Consider the following 20,231-nt stretch of genomic DNA (forward strand, 5'->3'; position numbering starts at 1 on the left):
GGCAGGGCTAGGAATACAGGTGCACGGACGGCCCCCGGCCCCAGGGGCTGACGCAAGGGCTCAGAGGCTGTTCCTCGCAAGATGTCTTTAGCTAGGCAGGTGTTGTAAAGGTTTCAGCACATGACACCCCCCGGGGGCTCACCTCGCCGAGCCTCGGGGTCTTTGGCTGCAGGATGGGCCCAATGGAACCCATTTCCCTGGATGGCCGTGAAGATTAAAGGACAAAAATGAGCCATAGAGAAAGTTGGCAGAGAGTGGTGACCCCTCCTCCGTGATTCATAAGCAGCCCTGGGAGCCACTTCAGGACGCATCTGACAATTGAAGGTACATAAGGACACCGCGGTGCGCTTCTGTGGGCATCTTGTTATGAGAACGTTGGTTTCTTGGGTTATATTAAGATGCGGTTTTCCTGTTCGAGCCTCTGAAATCCCCTGTGGGTTCTCTGGGGGTTCAGCAGCAGGGGAAGAGGTAGGTTCTCAACAAGGAGTGGGCAGGAGGAGGAGGCCTAGCCTCCCCACACTTTGTGTTGCTGCCTGGACTTAGGAAACCAGCTGCTAGAGGTTTGGGGGTCACCATGAAGGGTCTGCAAGCAGGGCTACCACCAGTAGCAAATAAAAGCAATAAGAGGTCCAGGGGCTCCTGGCTGGCTCAGTCAGTTGGGCATCTGACTTGTGATTTCTGCTCAGGTCATGATCTCTAGGTCCTGGGATCAAGCCCTGCATCAGGCTCTGCACTCAGTGGGGGCGTCTGCTTCTCCCTCTCCCCATGCTCCTCTCCAACTGCCCCCATCGTGCTCTCTCTCTCTCTCTCAAATAAATAAATAAAATATTTTCCAAAAAAAAAAACTGATTCAAGGCATTAACAACTCCTCTTAGCTTTTTGCTCAGGCACATACACACTCGTGCACGTGCACACACAGAGTGGTGCAGTTGGAAGGGGACCAGAGGAACATTCCAGCAGAGGGCTGCAAGGGGATGGGGGAGGAAGCCTTGAGAAGGCCTGGCCGCTGCCTGTGCTGTGCCAGACCCTGTTCCAAGCCTGTACCTGCACCATCTCATCAAAGCCCCTGTCCTGGGAACCGACGCACAACAGAGGGCTGAACTGCAGTGTAGACAGAGCTGCTTGCACACCCAGGATCCACGGCAAGTGATTGGCACAATCAGGAGTTGGACTTAGAACCCCACCCTCTTAGCTCTGGCACTCTACTGCCTACACTCTCCAGCCAGGGATATTATAAGCCCCAGTGGCCGCTACCCCAGTTTTCTGATGTTATTAAGGGGCCCTCACGCCCCAAGACCCCACTATACAACTAGAATGGCTAAAATTAGCAAAGGGCATCGCTGAGTTCTCTTAATCCTTGCTGATGGGAATGCTTTTTTTTTCTTCCTTCAGCTAAAACAACAGAAGAGATGATTTATCGTCCACATGTTATATTCAGTCACAAATGAAAACAGAGTATTAGTCCCAAAAGTCACAGGTCCAGGGCAAGAACCAAAAGGAACTGTTTTGGGATCCCTGGGTGGCACAGCGATTTGGCGCCTGCCTTTGGCCCAGGGCGTGATCCTGGAGACCCGGGATCGAATCCCACATCGGGCTCCCGGTGCATGGAGCCTGCTTCTCCCTCTGCCTGTGTCTCTGCCTCTCTCTCTCTCTGTGACTATTTTAAATAAATAAAAATTTAAAAAAAAAAAAGGAACTGTTTTGGTATCAGCGAGGTGGGTCTCTCCAACGCAGTCATTGCGATCACGTGGCAATGGATGTGATCTAGATCCTTTTTTTTTTTAAGATTTTATTTATTCATGAGAGACACAGAGAGAGAAGCAGAGACACAGGCAGAGGAAGAAGCAGGCACCATGCAGGGAGCCCGACGTGGGACTCGATCCCGGGACTCCAGGACCACGCCCAGGGCCAAAGGCAGATGCTAAACCACTGAGCCACCCAGGGATCCCCACTCTAGATCCTTTGAGTCAAGTTCTGGAAAGAAGGCCTGCTGTCCCACGGTTTGTACCCTCGTCCCCAGCCTCTGACTCTCCTTATTTCTGTTCCTGTGGCCTCCGGGGTACACAAGCTAGTGGTTGACTCGAACCTCTGCTTCATCTTTCTTCTCTTTCACAAAAATGGTGCGTTTCCCACACCATTTTGGAAGACACTTGAAATGATTCTCATAAAGTTGAATGTACACTCCCCATGCGACCCAGCAATGGCACTCCTAGGTATTTTCCCAAGAGGAATAAAAACTCGTGTTCACACCGAAACCTCAATGCAAGTGTTCATAGTGGTGTTATTCATGATCACCACCAACCAGATACGGTCTAAGTGACCATCCGTGAACCAACAGTGAGATACCTTATAACGCAATACTCCACAGGGATTAAAAAGGAACACACGTGGCAACGTGGATGAATCTCGAATGCGTTATGCTGGGTGGAAGAAGTCAAACTCAAAGGCCAAACAATTGTAGGATTGCATCTATATGATATTCTGGAAAAGACAGAACTTTAGGGACAGAGAAGAATTCGGTGATTTCCAGAGGAAGAGAAAGAGGATGCCTACCAAAGAGTATGAGGAAATTTTGGGAGGCACAGAATCGTTCTATATCTTTCATGGTTTGGGATACGTGAGTCTATGGATTAGCCAAAACCTACAGAATTGTACTCTCGAGAGATGGAATTTCACTATGTGTTAATCGTATCTCATTTTTAAGCATCGAAAGAAGAGGGAGGCCCATACTCAGAAAATGAGACCCTACTGGATATTTTCTCCCTTGGATCTCTCATGAAATGTGGTGAGAAATGGTAAGTAAGTCCTAGAGTGTAAGCTCCACTTCTGAAACACGAGTCCAGAGAGCAGGGGCTGCTAAGGCTGTGACCGTTGATGCTCTCACATCTTAGAGGAAGAGTTCCTAAATACAGCCAGTCCCCAACTTACAATGGTTCAACTTACAAATTTTTGACTTTGTGGTGGTGTGAAAGTGGTATGCATTCAGTAGACACCGCACTTCGAATTTTGAATTTTGAATTTTGATCTTTCCCTAGCCTGGCAATATGTGGTACGACCCTGTCGTGATGCTGGGCAGTGGCCGTGAGCTGTGGCTCCCAGTCAGCCATGAGATCAGAAACTTAAACCAAAAAGAAAAAAAAAAGAAACTTAAACCATCGACAGAAACTTAAACCACTGACATCTATTCTGGTTTTCGTGATCAGATTCAATAAATTACATGATATATTCAACATCTGATTACAAAATAGGTTTGTGTTAGATGATTTGGCCCAGTGTAAGCTGATGTAAGTCTTCTGCATATGTCAGAAGTAGGCTAAGCCAAGCTATGATTTTTGATAGTTTAGGTATATTGATTGCACTATAACTTATGATATTTTCAACTTATGATGGGTTTACCTGGGTATAACACCGTTGTGGGTCAATAATATCTGTGTGTGACAGTATGTACCAGTACTTTTTTCCCTGCATCCCTGCCAGCAATAAGTGTTATCATTTTTTCATGTTTTTTTATCTATCACATTTTTATGTGTTTTATGAAGACAGCTTGAAAATTTTAGTTCAGTCTTAGGAAATATTGGAAATCATAGATAAGTACATAGAACTTCACAAATTTTCTGAGGTCCAGTATAATTTCATCTACAATAAGATGATAATGAGATACACATTCTCATTCTTTTCTGTTGCTGTTGACACTCTCTTGGGTGTGAAGCGACACCTCATTGTTACTGAAATTCACACTCTCTGGGCTCCTGAGGACTATATTTTCATATGTCCTTTGGCTCTTGGTTTCAAGAAATACCTGTTTGTGTGATTTCTCAGTTTTCTATTTACATCGTTCGTCTTTTTCTTATCAATGCATAGAACTTCTTTTTTACACAGATGTACTAACCCTTCACAGACAACTAATTGATCTTTCCTTATTGGTTTTGTTTATAACATTTCCCCTTACATTTGTGTTAGTTTATATAGAATCAGATATTTCTGTCTTGTCATTCACATCTTCTGAGTTTCCTCTTTTTGTTCAAAAAAAGAAAAAAGAAAGAAAAGAAAAAGAAAAAAAGCTTTTCTTTTTTTTCGTTTCTTTTTTTTTCTTTCTTTCTTTTTTTTTTTTTTTAGAAAAAAAGCTTTTCAACCCCAAGTGTAGAAATTGCCTTGTAAGTTCCTTCTACAATGTGTATTACTTTGGGGTCTTTATTTTCTATATTTGCTTTTTATTTATTTTTTAAGATTGTATTTATTTATTCACAAGAGACATAGAGAGGCAGAGGGAGAAGCAGGCTCCCTGCAAGGAGCCTGATGCAGGACTCGATTCTGGGACCCAGGATCACACCCTGAGCCAAAGGCAGATGCTCAACCACTGAGCCACCCAGGTGCCCCTACATTTGCTCTTTAGCCCATCTGGAAATTTTTTTTTTTTCTTGCAGCAGAGAAAATATTTTACTCAACCACATCTCGATCAAAAGTGGGAGAAGGAAAGGGAGACCTAACGGACACAGGTGTCCCTCACTAACTCAAGCCATAGCCCCTCCCTTAGGTGGGCCGCATTGCATTTCCAGCCTGGTTTTGGGGGGGGAGGGTTCCCCCCTGCAGTCTTAGCTTGGAGGGCGGAGAAGCCCTGGGGAAGCACTGTCCTCTAGTGGCCACTTCGGTGATGGCAGCTACCGTCGGAAGTACCGCATTGGAAAGCTAAGGGCAGGATGGGTTCATTTCCTCCGGGGGTGAGGGGTGGTTAAAACTCCGCAGCAATATATATACCCAAAGGGGTTCAAATGAAGGATTCCAAAAGATATTTGCACACGCATGTTCACAGCATCATCAGTCATAATGGCCAAAAGTGGGCAACAACCTAAATGTCCATTGACAGATGATTGAATAAAACAAAATGCGTCCAGCCACATGGTGCAATATAATGGAGATGAATGGTGGGGATGGTTGCACCCAACAGTGTCGCGTGCTCAATGCCACTGAGCCGTGCACGCAGAAATGGTTAGAATGGGGCCACCTGGGTGGCTCAGTCGGTTAAGCCTCTGCCACAGGCTCAAGTCATGATCAGTCCTGGGATCGCTCCCTGCTCAGCGGGGGAGTCTGCTTCTCCCTCTCCCTCCACCCCTCCCCACCCCATGCTCCAGTTCTCACTCTGTCTCGCTCCCTCAAATAAATAAATAAAATCTTTAAAAGAAAGAAAAAAGAGGGCAGCCCCGGTGGCTCAGCCGTTTAGCACCACCTTGGGCCCAGGGCATGATCCTGGAGACCCGGGATGGAGTCCCACGTCCGGCTCCCTGCACGGAGCCTGCTTCTCCCTCTGCCTGTCTCTCTCTGTCTCTAATAAATAAATAAAATCTTAAAAAATATAATTAAGAAGAAAGAAAAAAGAAATGGTTAGAATCGTAAATCTTACATTACGTGTATTTTACCACCAAGGAAAGCCGTAAAGGGTGGTCCAGGCAGAGGGGACCTCCCGGGAGGTGAGACAGGGTCCTGGAGGGGGAGGAGAGCCCGGGGAGCTCCAGGAGGCCCCAGGGAGCTCAGCAGTGGGAGGAGGCAGTGAGGATGGAGGCCTCGACCGAGGGCAGGGGGCTCATTCTCTAGCGACTGGACCATGGGAGGGAGAGCAGGGCAGGACGACAGGGCAGGGGACAGGCCTGGGAAAATTTAAATTCTGGCAGGGGAGCCCAGAAGAAGAGGCAGAGAGACAGGAGAGGGGCAGAGAGAATTGGAGGTGGGGGAGAGACAGCCACAGAGGGACCAGAACCACCCTCCCTCCCAGGGCCACCCAGTGACGGCGTCCACGTGGGTCTCCGGGCTTCTGCACCCTCTGAGCCACCTTGTCCCTGCCTCTGCCCCTTCATTCCGGCGGGAGCCCCTCCAATGATGCCCATCAATCCTGCTGACAGTCCCTAAGGTCCTCCTGCAGGTCTGAGCACTGCCAGGTTCACCCATGCGACTGTCCCTCTCTTGCCTCACGGTGGCCACGCAGGTGTTCCCCGGACACGCCCAGCTCAGCCCAGCCCCCTGGCCTTTGGCCCCTGCCCTTCCTGCCCTCGGATGCCCTTTCCCGGGATCTTCATCTCCACGCCTGGCTCCTTCTGGGCATCCCCCCGGCTCAGTGCCAGTGGCCTTCCCCGACGACCCCCTGGCTAATGCAGCCACCACCCTGCCCACTCTCGGTCACATCACCGTATTTGCTTCCTTGCACGGCAATTCATCCCGGGGCGGGTCTGTTTCCTTGTTCACAGTTTGCCTCCAGCACTCCGGAGCGGGAGGGTTGTGTCTGCCTTGTTCGCCATAATCCCACGCTTCCGAAAAGACCCAGCATACAGTAGGCGCTCAATAAGTGTGTGTCGCATTAAATGAATAACCGAGGGTTGCAGAAGGTGTTGTGCATGCGGATCTGCGTGCCTCCCTGTCGCCCTGTGTCCCATGCGTGTCTTGTGTCTGGGTGTTTCTGCGGGCTGTCCTGTGTGCCTCCCTGAGGACAAGTGTGGACTTCTCGGTCAGCAAGGGTTTGTGTGGACGAGCCCCTGGGTCTGTGTGTTTTGGCTTTGGGGGCGTCATAGGGCACCCCGTGTGTCCCTGTCTCCACATGTATCCTCGCAGGCGTCTAGCATCTGCCTTGGGTGCGCGCATGTGTGTGTGTGTGTACGTGTGAGTCATTGTACAGCCACACGCATGTCTTCATGTCCATTCTGTGTGACCGTGTGTGACCACGTGCCCATGAGCACATGTGTCTGTGTTTGTGTCTCCCTGTGCGGCCCTTTCTGTCCCTGTGGTTTCATGTTTCTGGGGGTCCACAGGCCTGTTGTGCTTGCGTGTGCCTCTGTGGAGCGCTGCGCCCACATGTGAGTGCCACGAGTCCCCGTGCGTGTGCCGTGTGCAGGGTGTGCTCACCGCTGTCTAGTATCCCTCCACCCAAACAGGTTCAGGGGAAAATGAAGCAAAATAATTAGGGAGGGTTGAATTTCTTTTTATTACAGGAAAACATACTCAACATACATTTACCCCTTTTGCCATTTTTGAGTTCATTTACAGTTCAGTGGCACTAAGTACATGGTGTTAGGGACGCCGGAGTGGCTCAGTGGTTGAGCATCTGCCTTCAGCTCAGGTCGTGATCCTGGGGTCCTGGGTTCAAGTCCCGCATAGGGCTCCCTATGGGGAGCCTGCTTCTCTCTCTGCCTAGGTCTCTACCTCTCTCTGTCTCTCATAAATAAATAAATAAAATCTTTAAAAAAAAAAAAAGTACATGGTGCTGGAGTTCAGTGTTTGTTACTTTCATTCTTTTTTTTTTTTTTTTTTTTTTTACTTTCGTTTCATAGTTAAATGTTTATGGTGGCAGGAGGTAACACCCAGCCCGCAAAATTCGCAAAATTCGCGATCATGTTACAATGGGCTCTGCGAGCCGGGACGAGCTGGCTGTACCTTATCGGGGCTCCTCCTGGGCACCAGGTGTGTGGTTCCATGTGCCCCCCTTTGCAAGCTGTGGTCACGCCCCTGTGCATGCATCTGCACCCACCTGTCTCTGAGTATAAAGGAGCCTAGGCGTGCCCCACGTGCACCCAGGGGTCTCTGTGGGCAGCACCACTCTGCACACCCCCATGTCTACCTGGACCCACAGATGTCCACATACCCGAATGCCAGGGGACCCGCGTGTCTCTGCAGGAGTCACTGGCCTGAGTATACACTCCAGTGCCCTGCTGGTGCCACGGCTGAGCATCTCCTGCTAACTCCATGCTCAGTGGCATCAGGTTGGCACTGCAATTAGCTCCGTGGGAGCATTTACACCGCAGCAGTCGGCAAATGCAACGTAGCAGGACTTTTTTTTTTTTTTTCTGATCAGAGAGGTGGTTGTTAAACATTTATCAGAACACGATAGGGACCCAGATGCATCCGTGTGCCCATGTAGCCATGTGTGCACCCAAGCACACGCCAGTGCGGGTTCCTGGGGCATCTGAACACCTGTGTCTCCACGGATACACTTGACTTATGTGTCCCGTGCATCGCCGTGGACCCGTGCACCCGGACGAGGCCCTGGCACCCCGTTCCTCATCAGCAGTTGGTTCCACAGGAAGCTGCTGGGGTGGGGGAGAGGGTGCTGAGGCTCCCCGCCCCGCTCCCCACCCCACCTCTCAGGACACCTGCACATACAGGGCTGAACAGTGGGGGGAGGCTCCCTGCTCTGGAACCCTACCTGCGCTGTCCCCGGACCCCTTGCCTCGGCCCACGGCCAGGGTCGACAGAGGCGCCAAGCAGGCGGGCAGGCAGTTGAGGAAGAGGAAGCTGGGGCAGAGTTGGGTCACCCTGCGGTTCCCAGGGGCCCCGACCGGCCAGTGCTCCCCCTGGGCCTCCTGGAAGCCTTAGCCATGAGTCTTGGGGGCTGCAGGAGCTGGTAGCCAGCCGGGCCGGGGTTCCCACAGCAGCAAAGACAAGCCTCCCTCTGGTGAGTGACCGTCACGGGGGGACAGATGAACCAAGAGACAGAGCAGCAGTGGGGCCGGGGGCTGGGGGGTCCCGAGGGGCAGCAGAGGAACCCTCCCCACAGTTTCTCTCCACTTTGCGGCTTGTCTACTTCCTGAGTGGGAGAGGAAGGCTGTTTGACTCCGTGTTTGTTCTGCGGAGGTCTGTGCGCCCCAGAGGTCACCCCAGGGGGCTGGGGCCCACGACACGTGCAGCCCATAAGACAGGAAGATGGAGCCCCTGATAGCCAGAGCCTGCACAGGGGACCCTGACAGGGGCGGATGGTTGTGCTCTCCATGGCAGAGGTACCAGGCATGCTTGGCTTTGTAAACTGGATCCCCCTCACCCTGGGGCAGTGGGGGGGGGGGCCACGACCTCCCTGAGGCCCCTCTCTGTGGCTTGGGTGTCTGACTTTTTTTTATTATTTTTTGGGGGGGTGTCTGACTTTTAAAACAAACACTGCCTCATAAGGTTGATGTCTGAGAGCCAGTCGGGAGGAGGGCCCATCCCAATCTTTTGAGGTCACCCAAGGAAGAGGAGGCCCCTCTTCTCGGGCTGCCTAGGTGGAGCTCCAGCACCCCACCCCCCGGAGCGGGAGACAGCCCCTGGCTCCCACAGAGGCCCACCTTGGGGAGCTTCGCCCCCGCCTGTCTGGAGTGGGGTGAAGGGGAGGAAGGCTGCGGTTTGCACAGGGCACACCCAGGCGTGCTTCCGCCCAGCCCCGGGCCACGCAGCCTGCAGGCGGCGTCGTGCACCAATGGGGTCTGGTGGCCCAGGAGCAGCCAGGAGGGGCTGGTCTGGGAGGGGAGAGCGGGCGCCAGGGAGAACCAAGCTGGTGAGTTAGGCTAGGGACATGTGGCGAAAGCCCTGAATGCCCCACTCAGGGTGCTGATTCTCGGGGGTGCTCTGCTGGCCCTGTCACCTGCGGTTCTGAGGAACGGGCTTAACAAGCAAGTGCAACCAAGGGAGGGCCACCCCCACTCTCGGTGACCTGTGAGTTTGCTGGCCTCTGTGATGAGCCCCTCCGGGAGGGCTTCCTGGAGGAAGCAGGCTTTTCACAGCAGTGTCAAACACAAACACATCCGTGTGTCTGTTCTGGGCCACATCTCCACATGTCCCCTTGGGCCCCCAGTGCCCCCGCCGGACACAGGGCTGGACATGGGGCCAGTGCTTGATACTGTCGCTGTGGAGGACGGAGCCCCCGGCCTCTGTGTGCCCAAGGGCAAGTGACTTCACCCTCCGGCCCAGGCTGCTCCTCTGTAAAAGGGTTGTCGCGGGTCTTGCACGTGGAATCTTAACGCGGTGCCTGGCACATCACAGGAGCTCAGGAAATGCTGTCTGTCCTTGAGGCCCGTCCCTGTCCCAAAGCCTCGCGTCAGCGGCCACAGGAGCACTGGCACCTGCCCTCCACCCAGAGGTCCAGGGCGTCCACAGGCACCTGTAGCCGGTCCAGGGAAAAGCGAGTGCTGGGCCCTGGGCAAATCACAGCCCGGAGCACAGCAGAGGGGGCAGAGCCGTTCTCTGGGTTTCCAGAGAGTCTGGCCATTTGTGTATGATTGTGTGGGTGTGTGTGTGTGTGTGCGTGCATATGTCTGTGTGCACGTGGACATGGGTGTGAAGGTATGTCGGACTAGTGTGTGTACGTCTGCAGTTGTCCATGTGTGCTGGAGCCTGTTGGGTGTTTCTGTGTCTTTCTGTTAGTGAAAGATTCGGGGGTGGGTCACCGACTCGTGAGAGCTCAAGTCCCAAGGGAGGTGTAGATGGGGTCATCAGGGCCGGGGCTCAGGGGGGAAGTGTGAAATGCCCAAGGACAGAGTTTATAGGTCAGACAGAGAAAGGAAAATGAGCCAAGGCGGGAAGGGAGTCTGCTGAATGAGCAGGGGGGAGAAGCTGGAGGCATCGTGGGGGGTGGGAGGATGTTCAGGAAAGAAGGGGTCAAGGCGCCTGGGTGGCTCAGTGGTTGAGCATCTGCCTTTGGCTCAGGTCTCAGTTCGTGATCCTGGGGTCCTGGGATCGAGTCCCTCATCAGGCTCCCCGCACGGAGACTGCTTCTCCCTCTACCTGTGTCTCTGCCTCTCTCTGTGTGTCTCTCATGAATAAATAAATAAAACCTTAAAAAAAGAAAGAAAAGAAAGAAGGGGTCAGAGGCGTCCGGCAAAGGGGAAGCAGAAAAGTGTCCCTTGGATTTAGCCCCTAGAGAGAGCGGGAAGGCTGGAGGGGATGGCAATCAGCCTCCAGGGGCTGTGGGATGGAGCAGGTGCGAGTAGGCAAAGGCAGGCGTGCAGATAACCCTCCAGGAAAGGTCGCTGAAGAGTGACAGCCTTTTCCTCCGAGGGGGCGGTGGGGGCCAGGACGCAAGGAAGGAGACGACCACTGGTGATCGTCTCACCAGTGACAGTGGTTTGGGGCTGGGAGGTCGCAGAAAGGATTCGGGGAGCGCAGGAGGTCAGCAGGGAACAAAGCCACAATTTCTCAGCTCAGGGAGTGAGGATGCAGTAGGGAGGCTGGACCATCAGGGGGCAGCACTGGCCCGGCCACCTGCGGACCCGCGCTTGCACACCCGCCCCCCACCCGCCCCACACACCCAACTCACACGCACACGACCGCGCAGACACACAGAAGCCCGGCACAGCTGTCGGACACAGATAGCCCCCCGTCCAGGTGAGCCTTGCCGCTCCAACCCCACAGATGCCAGCGGGCCCCCAGACACTTAGGTTCCCAGGTGCTTGCTGAACACGCCCAGATAACAATATTCAGCAATAAAAAGGACGGAAATCCTGTTATTTGTGACAACGGGGATGGACTTTGAGGGCATTATGCTCAGTGAGATTAAGTCAGGCAGAGAAAGACAAATCCTGGGCGCTCTCACTTTTAAGAGTGGAATCTGAAAAACAGCCACCAAGCTCCGGGATAAAGAGATGGGATTTGTGGGTTCCAGGAGCAGGGACTGGGGGTGAGGGTGGGGCGCGGGGAGTTGGGAAAAGGAGACCAAAAGGGACAAACTTCCAGCTCCGGGAGAGAGAAGTCCTGGCGATGCACCGCACGGCGTGGTGACTGCTGCGCGCTCTGCTGGAAAAGCTGCTGGGAGAGTAGATCCTAAGAGTTCTCATCCCAAGGAAAAAAAAAGATATTTCTCCTTTTTTCTGTATCTACATGAGGTGATGGATGTTAACTAAACTGGTTGTGGTGGTCATTTCACAGTATGTGTAAGCTAAGTCGTGCTGTGTGCCTTAAATTTATACAGCGCTGTGTGCTCATTATATCTCAATAAAACCGGGGGGGGGGGGGGGGGGAAGCCACCTGGATGTTCCAAATCCCCCCCCCAATGTAGGCAGGTTGACACTCAAGATTTGCACTCGAACACACACCCAGAGGCATGGAAATACACACCCTGTGTGCAAAGTTGCAAACACGGTGTCAGAATCACAATGAAAAAAAAAATCATAGACAATGGCACACACACACACACACACACACACACACACTCAGACACATGCAGACTCACCTCAGGACCCGGTCTAGACTCGCTTTCTGAAGACCCCGACGTCCCCACCACTCACACTGCTGTCTTGGGCTCCCCCTGGGAATGTCTTATCCAGCCAGGCTGAGAGGCTAAAGGGTTGAGGAAGGGTAGGGTGGTGTGGGCTGTACGGAGGGCTTGGCCTCCCCCCAGGCTGGAGCCCCCGGGCTCCCCCCCAGCCGAAAACCCCAGCCCCCCTGCCCTACCCCCAGCCTCCCATCAGCTGATGCATCTGGCAGCCCCTGGCTGCAGTCTCCGCCCCTCTTGCTGGCAGCCCCATCCTGGCAGGGATTCCCAGCCAAAGTCCTGCTTCATCCTCTGCTGGTCGCCCACACTCCCGCATGCGTGGGCCCCCATGGCTAACTCGGCGCTCAACCACTCCTGGCCGGCCCTCTCCAAGCTGTGGCTGAGGCGGTGGGCCTTCAAGAGAGGTAAGGGGGCGGGCAGTAGCCAGCAGGCATGTCCCCCCAGGCAGGGCTCCCTTGACAGCCTGGAGCCTTTTCTTGGCCTGGGGCACAGACTTTAGCTGATCCAGCCCCAAATTCCATCATCCCTAGTTCCCCCGGACGCCATAGGACATCACAGGCTTATGGGGTCCCTCTCACTTCAGAGCAACCTTCCCCCCCACCCGGGGCTCAGCCAGGACCTTGTCTCAGGAGATAATTTTGCGGAAAGAGAATCCACCCCAGAACTCCCCCTCTGGGCAGCCTGGTGCCTTCCTGGGGGTTCCTGGTGCTGTTTGCTCCTGGAAGGCGGCAGGATGGAGGCTCGGGGAGGCAGCAAAAAAGAGGAGGTTTGAGACTCCCAGGGGTTCTGGTAGATGCCTCCCTCAAATACACACTCAACATTGGCTGGTGGCAACCCCTTCCCAGGTCCTGGGGCCTCAGTTTACCTCTGTGGGGGCTGGAGAGGCCCCTGTATTATGTCTCCTAAGGTGTGGGTGAATTGTTTTGGCAAAAGGACTCCTCTCCCTAAATCTCAAGGCGAGTTTACCCTTGAGGGTATAACCAGAGAGTGGCCAGGGTCATAGGGCATAGGGGACAGTGTGATGGGAGCCTCCTGGATGTCCCTGCGCCTCTGTGCCTCCCATCTTTGCACGACCCTCCCCTGCCTCACCCAGAACAGCCCCCTGCCACCTGCATGAGTCAAGCACTTGTTCAGGGTGGGGGTGAGTGCTGGTGAAGTGGGAGGCCAATGAGAGGATTCATTAGCTCATTCTGCCCACAGACTCTGTTTGAGGGCCTAATGTGTACCAGGCACCCTGCGTGGGTCAGGAAGGAGATGGGAGTATCAGAGCCCTGGAGGTTGGGGTTGGGGACAGAGAGGGTGGCCCTGGAGGTTGGGATGCAGGAAAAGAGTCGTCAGAACGATGGAAGCTGCTGCCAGTTGTTGAACCGTCGTGAGGTTGAGAGAGGTTGAGTGACTTGCTCGAGGTCACACAGCAAGCCTGTGCCGGAGGAGCCAGGATTTGCAGACAGTTCTATTCCAAGGCTACCTCTGTGGTGTGTTCCGGCCAGTAAGCAAAGCTGCCAGGGTGGGCAGCTGCAGGGCCTGGGGAGGGTTTTTCAATCCACCAGTGGATGGCCATACCAGAGGACTCGTGCATCACCCATGGCCCAGCAAGACGCCTGTCTGTGACCCAGATCCTCATGAAGTTCCACCCACTCCTGGCCTCTCTGCCCACCCCGTCTTCCGGCCCAGGCAGATTGAGACTGATTCACAGGCTGGCAGGTGGGGGAGTGAGCTCAGGGAACCAGCAGTGACTCTTACACCCTTTTATGGCTGGTGCTGCAGGGGCTGATGGTGGAAGAGGCTGCCTACCTAAATCCAGACTCCTTAGAGAGAACCATGGTGTTGGGGAGCAGAGTCTTTATTTAGCTCCGGGGAGTTAGGGAGGCACGAAGGAAGAGGGAGGTTCTGTGCCCCTTTAAGCTCTGTAACTGGCCATCTGGTCATCTAATGGGACTTTCTGGGAAAATGATGGGGTTGGATTTGGGGAAGCAAACAAAGCTGAGGAAAGGGTGGTTGGGACCTGCCACTGCAGCTTCCCCCACTGAATGCATAATGAGTGCATTCTGTGTCCTAACTTGGTTTCCTTCTTGCCTGGCTTCTCCGACTCTGTTCTATCCCCCCTCCATCTATAGCTCTCTCCCCTCATCCCCTCGGAATGGCATCTCCCGAATGTAATGCCTCACTGGCTCTGGACGCTGCCACACTATCTATCCCAACTATCCATCTATGCATGCATGCATCCATCCTTTCGTCCATCCCCCAGCCAGCTAGCCAACTATCCAACCGTGCATCCATGCGTCCATCCATGCATGCATTCATCTAACCAACCGTCTAGCCATCCATCTAATCATCCATCCATTCAACTATCCATCTATCCATCCATCTACCCATGCATGTATGCACAGATGCATGCATCCATCCATCTAACCATCCATCCACTCATTCACCAGCCAGCCAACCATCCATCCATGCATCCATGTATTTGTGCACATGCATGCATCCATCCATCCACTCATTCATCCATCCATCTAATCATCCATCCATCTACCCATCTAACCATCCATCCATCTAACCACATAACCATCACTTATCTTACCATCTAACCATTCACCCATCTAACTATCCATGCATCCATCCACCAAACAGCCAGCTAGTACCCATTTATTCATGCATCCAGAATCCATCTCCATTTATATAGCCATCTGCCCATTTAACCGTCTATCTGTTCAATCATCTACACATTCATCCAACTATCCATCCATTCATTCATCCAGCAAGCCAGCCCACTAACTATCATCCACCCATCTATCCATCTATCCAACAGTTTATTTACCCATTCATCCAACCATCCACTCATCCATCCATCCAATCATTTATTCACCCACCCACCCATTCATCAGCTAACCACAGGTTAACCTGGTGGTTATAAACCCCCAGCTTTGGAGTTGGAAACACCGGGGTTCACATCCCAACCTCTGCCTCTTACATGACAGACTTAGCACTAGGCAAGGTATATAGGAACTGATCAATACACATAAGATTTTACCACTTGGAGCTTGAGGATGTAAAAGTGGGACAGACACAGTACCTGCCCTCATGGACCTCATGGTCTGGAACAGGGATCAACAAGCTTTTTCTATAAAGGGCCAAAGAGTGAATACTTTCAACTTTTCAGGGATCTCTGATGCAATTGCTGAACTCTGCTGTGATAACATGAAAGCAGTCATAGATAATATATACGCAAATGGGCATGACTTGTGCTAACAAAACTTTGTTTATAAAATCAGGTGATGAGCCAGATTTGACCCATGGAACTCCTGGTCCAGAAAGGAACAAGTAAACCAATCACAGTGAAATTATGGTTGACAATCGTTTGTGTGGGAAAACCCCAACAAGAATTGTGGTTGTGTAGGGAGAGAAATAATGGGGGCTGACATTCAGAGTGGCAGGGGAAAGGAGAAGAGAGGATGGAGTGGTGAAATGTCAGGGAGATCAAATTGACAGGGCTTGGTGTCCTGAGGGGTAGTGAGGAGGTAAGACTGGTCTCCCCATTTCTGGCCAGATCACTGGGGAGATAGTGCAGTCACATTACTACAGGGACACAGGAGGAGGACAGAAAACAAAGAGTTTGGTCCTGACATCTTGAGGTTGGGGTATAGGTGGGAATACTAGGCAGCAATGATCAGTGTCCACTGGAGACTATGACTGGAGCCTGAGGGAAGAGAATCTTCCAGCAAAATCAGAGTTCACTGTTCAACATTAAAGTCAGAGCTCAGTCTATGAGCAGTGTCAGGGTTCAGCTTGTGGCACTAGGATGGGAAGTCATTCTATGACACCAGGATCAGGACTGAGCCTATGAGATTAGGATTGGGGCTCAGTCCATGACACCAGGATGGGGCCTTGTCTATGATATTGGGATTGGAGCTCAGTCTATGACACCAAGATGGGGCTAAGTCTCTGATACTGCGACTGGGGCTCAGTCTATGACACCAAGATGGGGCTCAATCTCTGATATTGAGATTGGGGCTCAGTCTATGATACCTGGTTCAAAGTTCAGTCTATGACTCTGGGGATCAGGGCTTATAGTTGGCGACACAAAGATTGGGGTTCAGCAAGGGACACCAGGATGAGAATTGAGTTCATCATCAAAGCCCAGCCCAGCCAGTTCTTGGGTCAGAAGCTTCCATAGAAAGAGCGAACTCATTCTGACCTTTCACTTTCAGCCTGTGGGTCCCAGACCCACAGAGTTTGCAGATGCAAGGTACAGGCTGTTGAGGCCTCAGGCCTCCATGGGGCCCCTGCCCAGTGAAGCAGGCTGGTCTTTCCTGAAGCCCCTGGGGTGCTTGGTCAAGGGATGGAACTGACCCCTGGGCCAGCTCCTCCTCCCCTCTCAGGCTCGCATCAGCCTCCCAGACTCACCCCCACATCTGGTTTTTCTCCTTCACAGCCTGCTTGTTTTGTTCGGACATTTCTCTGAGTCATACAGGCTGCCTTGGCTTCAGGGTGGGGAAGGCAGGAGATACAAGACCCAAACGAGGTACAGCAGAGCTGAGTCCGTCGGTCCGCCTGGGAAAGCAAGGATGGTGGGAACAAGGACAACATTCTCGCACACTGTGGCAGGCCCGGACATCAAAGGCTCATCTACCTTGAAGGAAATAGAGCTGGAGCCCAAAGGCACCCGCACAATCAAAATTCTGCAAGGGGTCCCGGCTTTTTTTTTTTTGGCAACAGTTTCACTGAGATAGACTTCACACACTACACAAATCGCCCACTTAAGGTGTACAATTCTATGACTTTGAGTACATCCACAGTGTTATGCACCCATCACCACAATCAATTTTAGAACATTTTCATCTTGGGGATCCCTGGGTGGCTCAACGGTTAGGTGCCGTGTGTCTCATGAATAAATGAATAAAATCTTAAAAAAAAATTTTCATCCCCCCAATAGAAATTCATATCTTCTAGCTATCACTCTACACCCCCCACCCTGTCCCCCCCACAGCCATAGGCAATCACAAATCTGCTTTCCGTGTCTATGGACTCCTCTATTCCAGACATTTTTACAAATGGATAGCGTGTGCTCTTTGTTGACTGACTGCCTTGCTTATGTCTTCAAGATTGATCCCTACCTTGTAGTTGGCATCAGAACTTCATTCCTTTTTTGTTTTAAGATTTTACTTATTTATTCATAAGAGACACACAGAGAGAGGCAGAGACACAGGCAGAGGGAGAAGCAGGTTCCTGCAGGGAGCCCGATGTGGGACTCGATCCTGGGACTGGGATCATGCCCTGAGCCGAAGGCAGACCCTCAGAACCACCACCCAGGCGCCCCAGAACTTTATTCCTTTCAGTGGCTGGATACTCTTCCCCTATATGTCTATACCACATCTTGTGTATCTCTCCACCCAGGGGTGGATAGCTGGGTTATTTCCACCTTCTATTATAAAAAGTGCTGCTGCGAGTGGTCACGTATTAGCTTTTGGGTGGACACACGTCTTCATTTCCTGAGGGGCTATCCCTAGCTGTGGGGTGGCTGGGTCACGTGATAGCTCTGTGATTTTCTTTTTTAAGGGACAGCCACACAGTTTTCCAGTGTCCTTGTGGTTTTGCCCCCTTGTCACCCATCTATTCACAAAGCGTGTATATTGTTTTCTGTTTGACTTGACTGTTTTCTGATGTTCGTGTTCAGAGGCCCTGGCAATTCTTTTTTTTTTTTTTTAATATTTTATTTATTTATTCATGAGACACACAGAGATAGGCAGAGGGAGAAGCAGACTCCTCGCAGGGAGCCCGATATGGGGCTCGATCCCAGGACCCCGGGATCATGCCCTGAGCTGAAGGCAGATTCTTAACTGCTTAGCCACCCGGGTGCCCAAGGCCCTGGCAATTCTGTATTCACAGTTTCATATTCATAGTCTCATATTCTTTCCTAAAAGAAGGCTCCTCCAGATTGTGTGTGCTTCAGGGTCCCGAAACTTGGAGCAGTGTTCGCAGATCCACAGCCAGGAGAACAGGGGATGTGAGTGGGTGCAGACAGCCCCGTTGGAATAGAGGGACATCCTTAGCCTTCCCCTCTGCTAGACCCCTTGGAGAAGGAAAAGGAGGTGTTGCTCATAATTACCCTGGCTCAACATTAAGTACGACTGTGCCCAACAAACCAGGACATGGGGTCACCCAGCCAGAGGGGACCCAAGCTACCTACCTAACTCCGCACTTTCCAAAAGCACCGGACATCCACTCCCCCACCCCAACTCAGCCCCACCTGAAGCCATCATTGCTCTTACTTAGAACGTCCTGGTCTGATCAGCCCCTCCATGTATCCCTCCACTGGTATCCTCTCTCCTCCACCCCTACCCACCTCCCCAGGCTTCTCCTCCAGGCACGCTCCTGTCACCTCCCTGGTTTCTGCAGAGCCTGGGATGTCTTTGGAAGGGGGATGGAGGAGTGAAGGGAGTCCAGATGTCGAGGCAATGAAATGCACACGAGAGAGGCACCATAGGTTTGGGGTGGACAGAGATTTCTGAAAGGAATACGGTGAGGTCTTCAGGCAGGCAGCTTTAGAGCAGGAGTGGAGGGGAGGGTCTCATGCAGCAAGTCCGGAGGGAGCAAGGACACGGCACAGAAGGAATATCCTGGTGGACATTAGTGGCCAGGCCAAGAGTCTCAATATCCTTCCTGCAGCCAACGAGGAGCCTCCGCAAGGATTTGAATAGGCAGGGGTGACCACTCTAGCTGCGGTGTAAGGGGCAGGGGGAGGGAAAAAGGGGACCCTCTCCAAGGGGCTCAGTCCAAGACCTGATATTAAGCCAGAACACCCTCCTGACCTAGAGAGCAAAGAAGGTCACCCAGCACCACACATGCTGGGGTCCTTCATCCTCCCCAAAGCTCTGAGAGGCACTGTCACACCCATCTCCCAGGTGAGGAAACAGCCTCGAGGTGCCTTCCCCAGAGAACACGTACAACCCTTAGTGGCAGGTCCAGGCAAAGGACACAGTCCGCTTGACCCTAAAGTTCTTGTTTTCTCCTCTACCCCATGGCACCCAGCAGCCCCTGAAACTCCAAATACAACATGGGGGCCGAGGGAGACTGAAGTCCCCCCATTAGAGACCCTATTAATGTGGGCATTGGGCACTTGCATCTGATCTTAAGGACCCACTGTACTGAATGAGGGCTTTTTAGCCAGAGCAGGAGCGACCAACTGGTATCATCTCAGGAGTCCACTCTGATTAACCTAAGACAGTGGCTGGAAATGGGGCCTTGGGGGTGGGATCTTAAAGGGATAAACGATCAGCAGGAAAGAGCCTCCTGATTGGATACAAATGTCCACCACAGGCTCAGGACAGGGAGGTGACGGCAGGTATGCTGGCTTAAAAATCATCGAGACCATCTTCCTCCAACCACCCCATCTTACAGAGAAAACTGAGCCCCGGGAAAGCAGTAGTAGGTGCAGGACTCAGACTTCCCGCCCCTCAGCCCTGCCCACTTGGCCCTGACACCTTGTCCCTCCTTTCTCCACAGGTTCTGAGCCCAAGCCGTGTGTCCAGCCCTTTGACTCTGGAGCTGCAGCCTCAGCCACCGAGAGCAGCGGCGGACCCTGGAGGCCCGAGCACCCAGACTTCCCCAGCATGGAGGACGAGCAGGCAGGTGTCTGATGGCTGGGACGGGCAGGAGCACATGACCCCAGTGGCAGCAAGTACACTTTGTTTAGCGCGTGCGCTTTACCAGGCACCTTGTGTGCGTTCAGAGAACTCTCCTTAAGACTTGGCAAGGTAGTTATGATCCCATTCGACAGGTGAGGAGACTGGAATCCTTCCTGGAACAAGAGGAGGGAAGGAGGGATAAGAAGAAGGCAGGTGAATGGATGGATGGCAGAAGGAAGAATTGATGGGATGGATACATGGATGGATGGATGGATGGATGGATGGATGGATGGGACAAAGAAAAGAAGGTTAGATGGGGGTGGGGATGTGGATGGGTGGATGAAATGGGAAGAAAAAACTTCCATGGAAGGCTCCGAGCTGGAACATCCCTGCAGAGTGGTCTCAGGTTGGGCTGAGATGGGTGAACCATTATGTCCCCGCATCAACCAGTCGTGGCCTGTGGGCTACCCAGGAAGGGGCCGACAGCCATCTGCTGACAGCCCTCCTAGCGTCTGGGGTGGCAGGTCTTCGCGGAAGGGGGCTCTGGGTGGCATTTTACCCCGCCCCCCACACTAAGGAAGGAGGGTCTGCTCAAGGTTCGTTCAGGG

The 20,231-nt window shown here is 52.6% G+C and overlaps 1 protein-coding gene and 1 long non-coding RNA gene across 4 annotated transcripts in view; one reads left to right on the forward strand and one right to left on the reverse strand.

The window, feature by feature from the left end:
* Positions 1 to 6,948: 6,948 nt before the first annotated feature.
* Positions 6,949 to 12,605, reverse strand: LOC140610896 (uncharacterized). Of its 2 annotated transcripts, XR_012012338.1 has the most exons (3): positions 12,178 to 12,605; positions 11,957 to 12,063; positions 6,949 to 10,562 (listed from the first exon to the last, which is right to left on the reverse strand). It is a non-coding gene; the product is annotated as an uncharacterized lncRNA (long non-coding RNA). The 2 variants fall into 2 exon arrangements; XR_012012337.1 differs by lacking the exon at positions 12,178 to 12,605 and having other exon boundaries at positions 11,957 to 12,167.
* ARHGEF18 (Rho/Rac guanine nucleotide exchange factor 18) overlaps positions 8,242 to 20,231 on the forward strand; it is an 85,479-nt gene continuing 73,489 nt past the window's right edge. Inside the window, exons 1-2 of one of the 2 annotated variants that reach the window (XM_072787401.1) lie at positions 8,242 to 8,434; positions 19,502 to 19,623. In XM_072787401.1, the coding sequence (XP_072643502.1) occupies positions 19,609 to 19,623 (15 nt within the window). In that variant the 5' untranslated portion in view covers positions 8,242 to 8,434; positions 19,502 to 19,608. Of the gene's footprint in view, positions 8,435 to 12,257; positions 12,403 to 19,501; positions 19,624 to 20,231 lie in introns of those variants that run through there. The other variant, XM_072787400.1, reaches the window with a different exon arrangement.

This window comes from Canis lupus, chromosome 19, assembly GCF_048164855.1.
Source record: "Canis lupus baileyi chromosome 19, mCanLup2.hap1, whole genome shotgun sequence".
In the NCBI taxonomy this organism is placed as follows: Eukaryota; Metazoa; Chordata; class Mammalia; order Carnivora; family Canidae; genus Canis; species Canis lupus.